Source organism: Sinocyclocheilus rhinocerous, unplaced genomic scaffold, assembly GCF_001515625.1.
Source record: "Sinocyclocheilus rhinocerous isolate Xijiao unplaced genomic scaffold, SAMN03320098_v1.1 scaffold1676, whole genome shotgun sequence".
NCBI classification, from domain to species: Eukaryota; Metazoa; Chordata; class Actinopteri; order Cypriniformes; family Cyprinidae; genus Sinocyclocheilus; species Sinocyclocheilus rhinocerous.
Genome location: NW_015644618.1, coordinates 184,153 through 192,690, shown reverse-complemented (window position 1 = coordinate 192,690; position 8,538 = coordinate 184,153). Strand labels below are relative to the sequence as shown.

Genomic DNA, 8,538 nt, shown 5'->3' with positions numbered 1-8,538 from the left:
AATCAGGTTGCAAAAGTACTTGAAATCATTAACTCCTTTTCGGAGGCTTCTGGTTTAAAATTAAATATTCCTAAATGTGAATTTTTTTGTTTATTTGATAACCTTGAAACCTCTGTGAATAATATACCTATTAAAGATAATGTGAAATATCTCGGCATCCATATTTCCAAGAAAATCTCTCTTAGGCAAGAAATGAATTTTACTCCTAAAATTAAAAAAGCAAAACTAATATTTAACAATTGGCTTCAAAGAGATCTATCATTTCTTGGTAGAGTTCTTTTAATAAAAGCAGAAGGTCTGTCTCATTTTATATACCCATCTTTTTCATTATTTGTTCATGACAATACATGTAAACAAATTAATAGTTTATTGTTTAACTTTTTTTGGAAAAACAAACATCATCATTTGAAGAAACAAGTTCTTTGTGGTAAGAAAGCTGATGGAGGTTTTGACATGCTTGATTTTTTTGACATTAATTATACTTTCAAAGTAAATTGGCTTAAGAATTGTGTCAATTCACCAGATTCTTTTTGGTACTTTATCCCATACAATATCTATAAAAATGTGGGAGGTCTTACATTTTTGTTAACTTGTAACTTTTCCCCTTCTAAACTCCCCATTAAACTTTCTAAATTCCATGAACAGGCACTTTTGGCATGGAAACTTTGTTTTGTTCACATATATTAACTCTGATGCAATCATTCTGTTTCTAGATTTTTACAAAGCGTTCGATACCATCGAACATAAATTTCTATCTTCTACTCTAGAGTTGTTTGGTTTTGGAGAGAAATTTATAAAAATGGTTACAATGATATATAAGGATATTAATAGTTCAGTTCTCTTAAAATTTGATACCTCTAATAGATTTCCTATCAACAGGGGAGTTAGGCAAGGTTGTGGAATCTCCCCCTTTCTGTTCTTATTAGTTGTGGAATTACTCTCTTTAAATATTCGACATAATCCTGATATCAAAGCGTTGACCATTTTTGATTGTGAGATTAGAATTTCACTTGCGGATGATACAACCCTGTTTTTAGAAAATACAAATCAGTTTGCAAAAGGCTCGGAGGCTTCTGGTTTAAAATTAAATATTCCTAAATGTGAAATGTTTTGTTTATTTGATAACCTTGAAACCTTTGTGAATAATATACCTATTAAAGATAATGTGAAATATCTCGGCATCCATATTTCTAAGAAAATCTCTCTTAGGCAAGAAATGAATTTTATTCCTAAAATTTAAAAAGCAAAACTAATATTTAACAATTGGCTTCAAAGAGATATATCCTTCCTTGGTAGAGTTCTTTTAATAAAAGCAGAAGGTCTGTCTCATTATATATACCCATCTTTTTCATTATTTGTTCATGACAATACATGTAAACAAATTAATAGTTTATAGTTTAACTTTTTTTGGAAAACCAAACATCAACATTTGAAGAAACAAGTTCTCTGTGGTAAGAAAGCTGATGGAGGTTTTGACATGCTTGATTTTTTTTACATTAATTATACTTTCAAAGTAAATTGGGTTAAGAATTGTGTCAATTCACCAGATTCTATTTGGTACTTTATCCCATACAATATCTATAAAAACGTGGGAGGTCTTAAATTTTTTGTTAACTTGTAACTTTTCTCCTTCTAAACTCCCCATTAAACTTTCTAAATTTCATGAACAGGCACTTTTGGCATGGAAACTTTGTTTTGTTCACAATTTCTCCCCACATACAGTGAAGCTATGGAACAACGAGAGTATTTTAGTAAAGAACAAGTCGATTTTTTTCTTAAGAATTGGCATGAAAAAGGTATTAATTATATTTGTGATATACTAGATCCTCAAGGGAATGTTTACTCTTACTGTGATTTCATGTTTAAATATAATTTCCCTGTGGTTCATAAGGAATTTCTTACAATTGTTAAAGCTATACCTAATGGTCTTGTTCACTTAATGAAATGTCATCTATCATTTGAAGTGATTGTAAAAAGGGAGCCGAATTTTTTGGTTGATGACAAGTGCATTTATGACCCAAAATGAAATAATAAAATTATAAGAAATGTGTTTCAGTCAAGGAAACTAATTACTCCGAGGGGAATTTTTTTGGGGGGAATTTTTTAATAGATAATTGGAAAAAAGCATGGCTCTTACCTTATAAATTCTGTGTCCCCAACAAAGTAAAAGAATTACATTTAAAGATTTTGCATAATATATACCCCACTAATGAGATTACATCCAAATTTGGTAATCCTCATCTGAATTGTAATTTCTGTAATTTCAGAATTGAGTCTATTGATCATCTTTTTTTCAAATGCCCCCATGTTAAGGAATTTTGGTCCGAAACCCAATGTAGACATTAATTTAACTATGTGTGATATATTTTGTTATTTTTCCTCATTGTAAACATAACATAGAATATATAGGAAATGTATTTATTTTATTGGGAACATATTATATTCATAAATGTAAATTTTCCTCAACATTCCCAAAATTACATAATTTTCTTTGTGACTTTAACTACCTAATTATAACACACAAAAAAATATGAAAACCAAAAAAAGTGTCAAATTTGTGAAACTGTAAAATGATCTGCTGAATGTTACATAATTTTGATTTACTACCTCTGTATTTTTTTTTTTTTATCTATTTATTCTTATTTATTTTTTTTATTATTTTTTCTTTGTCTTCCTATATTATTTCTGTATTCATAATGTCATCCAATGTTGTATTAATTGTTGAAGTTAAGTGTTTATACTTGCAATAAAAAAAAAAACCAAAAAAAAAAACGAAGCCCCGCCTTCTGAACAAAAGAGCCAATAGCTAATCGGTAAATTCAGCGTGTCACTGCAGCTGCCGTTAGAACCGTCCCGGTTGCTATAGAAACAGTCAACGGCTCTGACACGTGCAGTTAGGACTGATTTCAAAATATGAAATGTAATCATAAGCTTAGTGAACAGTTTTGGAGAATTTGATGTTTCCCCATTCAAAGAGATAGGAGCTGCACTTGCATGCCCGAGAGGCGTTTCAAAGATGGACGCGGAGTGACATGACTTGCCTTAAAGGGACTTTGGTTGTATAACTTACCTTCAGAAAGGGCGACAGCACACCGCATTAAAAAGAAATGATCATTCATGTTTTCATAACCGCTGGACAAATTAAAAAACAAAACAAAAATTAAATCATCTTTGAGAGCAAGGGGACCCCTGGTGTTTCAGGGGCCCTATGCAGCTTGCGTATAGGGAGGATCGGCTCTGGGCGGACCTGCCAATTCTGGTATTCTCTGGCAAATCCCTTTTGAGGGTTGCCTCTCCAGTGCACCTGTTGTCACTTTCAATTGCACCAAAGCAGTTAAAACACGTTCACCATCACTTATGCTTCCTAACTGGACAGAAATATCCTTTGTTTAACTGTTTAACTGACTTGGTTTTATACTGTGATGATTCTTTGTTCCCTAATATGAGCAGTGTATAGGGTACAGAAATGTCACAGAGAGAGACATGCAAAGCATGGCTAGTCTTGCCCAGCACATCATCAATCATCAGTTTGTAGTTACTTTTTGCACATTTCACAAAGTTCCAGTGGTAATCAGTAATTCACACCACTGATTTGCTACTTTACTTGTTCCCCTCTCTCATTTCCTCCAAATCAGCAATGCCGTGTTTGTGTAAAACAAATAACACCCACATAACCTTATTTCAAGACACAGGAACACTTCTACAGTGATTTTGCCATTACATATATTTAGGTTGTTTTAGAAATGTATATTAAATAAATAAATAAAATAAGCATATAAAATAAGAGTACTGGGTGTCTTTGTATCTTTGGTAATAAAAAACAAATCTGAAACACTAGATTCTTACACACACTGGAGTTATCTGGTAAATAGTCTTGCAATTTATTATGAGAGAATGGACAAAGGAGCATGACATCTAGTGGTATGAACTTGAATAGCATTTATTATCAACCAAGAGCTGTTACAGTATGTTTTGGTGGCACAATAATTCTGGTACTGGACAAACAATACACATTCATACCTTAGAGAATCCACATACACATACATATTAATTTGTTATATGTAATGTTGACTGTACCACCACACTTAATACTGTATATTAGTCACACTCATTCCTGTGGCAGCAGTGCACTTAATATTTGCACATGATATGGCTTAAAGAGCTATTCACTTTTAAATGTTAATCTTGCAGAGCTCTATGACTGAGCGAAAGGCCTCTATTTGTTTTCGACTGATTACATGAATTGTCACCATTAGTGTTTAATGCATTTTAAGATCACAGTTTGATAGCAACATGGTTAAACAGGGTAAAATAAAATGATACATATTTATAATGCAAGCTTGTGCATAGCGAAACAGATTTATGTCCACATGCTTCACACAATTCCCAAAACATGTGTCGATACTTAAATTGTGTAGAAAAGTCTTGTAACCAAAAGCTACTGATGTATGAAACTGCTACAGCCGTAGGTGGGTTCTTCTTTTATTAAAATATTTAACTGTATATATTGGTAATGTACATAAAAAAAGATTTGCTTAAAAAGCACAAAGAAAATCCACATTCCTTAGTAATTATTTAAAGTGAATATACAACAGATTGCAGACACAAAATGTTTCTTAAATTTAAAAGAAGCCTTTGCTCTTTTTCAGTTTCAGCTGTTTCCAGTTTGGGAGGGCGTTAAATTCATCCCGCGTCATCTCCAAAACACTCTGCAAAACAAATACAATCTGTATTAACATAGATCTGTGCTAACATCAGTTTGCAGAAAATTATAGGTTAATATGACTTTCAGACAAAAAAAGCCACACTGGAAAACTATTAAACCAATGTGAACATTTGCTGATCTTTGACACTTTCCTTGATAACCATTTAAGACTAAACTATTGACCCTTAGGGTAGGTTTTGAAACAGTTTTGCTTAGTAAAGGGCATGTGTGAACATCTTTAGGTGGAGTTGTTACCTGGAAGTCTTTATCTGACAGGTAGCTCTCGAGGTGCAGAGGGTCCACTCCCTCTGGCAGAGGTTTGGAGGTGAGCTCCTCAATTGTGTACTGCTGCCTGCTGAGTTTAGACAGAGCATCTTTAACCAGGATCACTTTATTACGGGCTCCTTCAACCTGCACAAACATTCAAACATACAGTTTTATCATACATAGGCTTCAATATTAAAGCTGTATTGAAATCGACCACCAACTATTCAGATATTAGTCATATATGAGAGTGCTTATACGAAAATGCAGAAGTTCAATCTGTAGTTTTAACAAAAGCCCTGGAGTTTTATTTGTCTGCGAAAGTCCACTGGATGATGCAAAAATCACATGTTGCATCATCTGACGGACTTTCTTGACAAATAAATGGATATATCTGGGTGCAGGTAGCATGGAGAAGTACACATTGTTCATTTACATAAATTATTGAAACTGTAACAATATAAAGCTGGTTGAAAATGTACAAACATATCCTTTAATAACCACTTTTGAAGTTAGTAATAATTTAATGTCAGGATACAAGTTTCACTTTTACTAAATCTGGTATGTTTTAGAGCCTTGCAAAGGAAAGTCACAGAGTAAATCGAGACACAGGCTGCTTTACAAAGAAAAACTACTTTGTGCCTAGATTTCTGAAGCTGACTTTTAAATATATAGGTACAATTTTATGTAGAATTTTATGTTTTGGCAAGAATTTTTTTGACAGTACCCATATTCTAACATTTATTATTATTATTATTTTAACACATTATTCCTCTGTTCTCTTTACGACTATGATATTATGAAAGCTATGGGTGAGGTACTGTACCTGCACTTTACTATTTGGGTCTTTCTCCCAATAAGGGAAGATGTTGGTAAAAGTGAGTGGTTCTGCACCAGCCAGGATCAGGTAGGCCTGAGGAGGCCGTCTGGAGTTCTTCTCTGAAGAACAAACACAAGAAAGTCAATATTACACAGCAAAGCAATTAAATATGCACAAAGAGGTAGGTTTACACTCTTTCATCAGATTATGCTTAAAGGTAAAAAAAAAATCCATATCCATATACAAAGCAAGTCAATTTTCTTTTTCAGGTGAACTATTCTATTAAGCTGACAATGTGTAAAGTAATTAAGTAAAGGTCAGACCCTATCTATCTATCTATCTATCTATCTAATTTTTAAATAAAACAAAAATGAATAAAAAATCTAAATAATTATCTAAAATAATTAATAACTTTTTTAATTAATTAAATCAATTTGGCTGAGAAATTACCCACAAAAGATCATTTAAAGCCACTACTGTGAGAAATGAGAAATAGATATTACAAAGTATCTTTAGAAAGATTCTTTTCTCATTTTCTTTTTTCATTTTTAATTTTTGGTCGAACTATCCCTTTAATCAGTTTTTTACTAATATGGATTTTTTTAAAATTAATATGTAAATATGAAATACTTTTTTTATGAAATGATACTCTAAATAATAAACTAAAACTGCCAGTAGGTGGAGGTAAATGTCTTAAGTCATTGAGTTATTAATTAATTCAAACGTCTGATTCACTCAGTAATGAAGCAAATGGCTCTCTTTATGAATGGGCCATTGAATCATTGGTTGACCAGATTCCTTCAAAATACGGATTCATACAGAAATTGTGTGTTGATTGGAGACCAACAACAGTTCTGCTGTGGCATTAATAGATAATATTTGCATCTGCAAAACTGAACAAAAATAGACAATATTGTGTTTAAAATATAACACACTATTAACTTCTTATTTACTGAACACATTTACACTCGTGCTATTCGGGACAAAAACAGCACTCGTGTGATATCGCTTATCATATGATATAAATATGAGACAAAAACTCAAACAGCGGCATTTCTATTTTGGCCCAATATCTGGAATTTTAGGGGCACATAACGTCTCGGTTACATATGGTAACCCTCGTTCCCTGAAGGAGGGAACGGAGACGTCACATCGGATGACCGACGAATTGGGATCTCGCTTAGAGAGACCAATCCACTTAGAACTTTGAGTGTAAACTAAACGAGCCAATGCACATTGGCATGCGATTATTGCATCCAGCTGCCGCTGATCACAGCGTGAGTATAAGTAGGCAGCAGATGCAGCGCATATTCAGGTTTTCGCTGAGGAGCCGAGCCGGTGACCCGGCCGCTCAGCGGTGGTACAGGAGCTGTGGCGACGGGACGTGACATCTCCTTTCCCTCCTTCAGGGAACGAGGGTTACCATACATAACAGAGACATTCCCTTTCAGTCGGTCACTCTTGACGTCACGTTGGATGACCGACGAATTCGGATCCCTACCAAAAGGCCACAGATACCGCCCCTTTCAGTGTCCTGCGGGAGCCTCCTGCGTCCCTCGGTCAGGGAGTAGAACAACTGGCAGTGAAAGGTTTCTGGAGAAGCAAACAGGTCTACCTGAGTGGCTCCGAAATGCCTCCAAATCAACTGGACTGTCTGGGGATGGAGTCGCCATTCTCCCGGAAACGCAGCTCGAGACAGCTCGTCGGCTGCTTGGTTGAGCAGCCCAGGAATGTGAACAGCACGAAGTGACCTCAGATACACCGACTGAGCACGTTCCTGCGTGAGGCGTGCTGTCTGCTCGACCGAGTCCAACTCCATACCGAGAAAAGAGATCCTCTGCGTCGGGGAGAGTTTGCTCTTTTCCCAGTTGACCCGAAGGCCCAACAGGCTGAGGTGTGAGAGCACCAAGTCCCTGTGTTCGCACAACTGATCCTGAGACTGAGCAAGTATGAGCCAGTCGTCGAGGTAGTTGAGGATGCGAATGCCCTGTTCTCTCAGGGGAACAAGGGCCGCCTCCACAACTTTCATGAAGACACGGGGTGACAGGGACAGCCCGAAGGGTAGGACCTTGTACTGATATGCCTGTCCTTCGAACGCAAACTGCAGGAATGGCCTGTGGCGCGGAAGAATCGACACATGGAACGGAAGGATCGAAACATGGAAGTACGCGTCCTTCAGGTCGATCGCTGCGAACCAGTCTTGGGGACGGATACACCTGAAGATGCATTTCTGCGTGAGCATCTTGAACGGGAGCCTGTGAAGGGCCCGGTTCAGGACGCGCAGATCCAAGATCGGCCTCAACCCACCGCCTTTCTTGGGTACAATGAAGTAAGGGCTGTAAAACCCCGTCCTCATACCGGCTTGAGGGACCGGCTCTATCGCATCCTTCGCCAGCAGGACTGCGATTTCTGCCCGCAAGACAGGGGCATCTGCTGCTTTCACTGAAGTAGAGTGGACGCCCCTGAACTTGGGAGGGCGCCGGGCGAACTTGAATCGCATAGCCGAGCCTGACGTTCGAAGAAGCCATCGAGACAGGTTGGGTAGCTCTAGCCAGGTTCCCAGACGCAATGTCGGCCAGACACAGCCAGAGATGGCGCTCCTGGACCACCATCGCACGACCCAGTCCAGTGGACATCGCACGACCCAGAGACCGCGCCGTAACCTTCTTCGCTCATAGCGCGAGGTCCGTTGCGGTGCGGAGTTCTCTGCGAACTTCCGGGTCGTGACCACCCTCGTGCAAGTCCCTCA

General features: G+C 37.0%; 1 protein-coding gene and 1 long non-coding RNA gene across 4 annotated transcripts in view; one reads left to right on the top strand and one right to left on the bottom strand.

The window, feature by feature from the left end:
• The first annotated feature begins 344 nt into the window (after positions 1 to 344).
• LOC107758429 (uncharacterized) lies at positions 345 to 4,034 on the top strand. Its single transcript, XR_001642023.1, has 3 exons — positions 345 to 364; positions 3,566 to 3,567; positions 3,967 to 4,034. It is a non-coding gene; the product is annotated as an uncharacterized LOC107758429 (long non-coding RNA).
• Positions 4,035 to 4,608: 574 nt separating this feature from the next.
• svild (supervillin d) overlaps positions 4,609 to 8,538 on the bottom strand; it is a 154,217-nt gene continuing 150,287 nt past the window's right edge. For all 3 annotated transcript variants that reach the window (XM_016576146.1, XM_016576149.1, XM_016576147.1), the window contains 3 exons: positions 5,796 to 5,908; positions 4,961 to 5,116; positions 4,609 to 4,709 (listed from right to left, as the gene is read on the bottom strand). In XM_016576146.1, the coding sequence (XP_016431632.1) occupies positions 4,623 to 4,709; positions 4,961 to 5,116; positions 5,796 to 5,908 (356 nt within the window). In that variant the 3' untranslated portion in view covers positions 4,609 to 4,622. The remainder of the gene's footprint in view (positions 4,710 to 4,960; positions 5,117 to 5,795; positions 5,909 to 8,538) is intronic.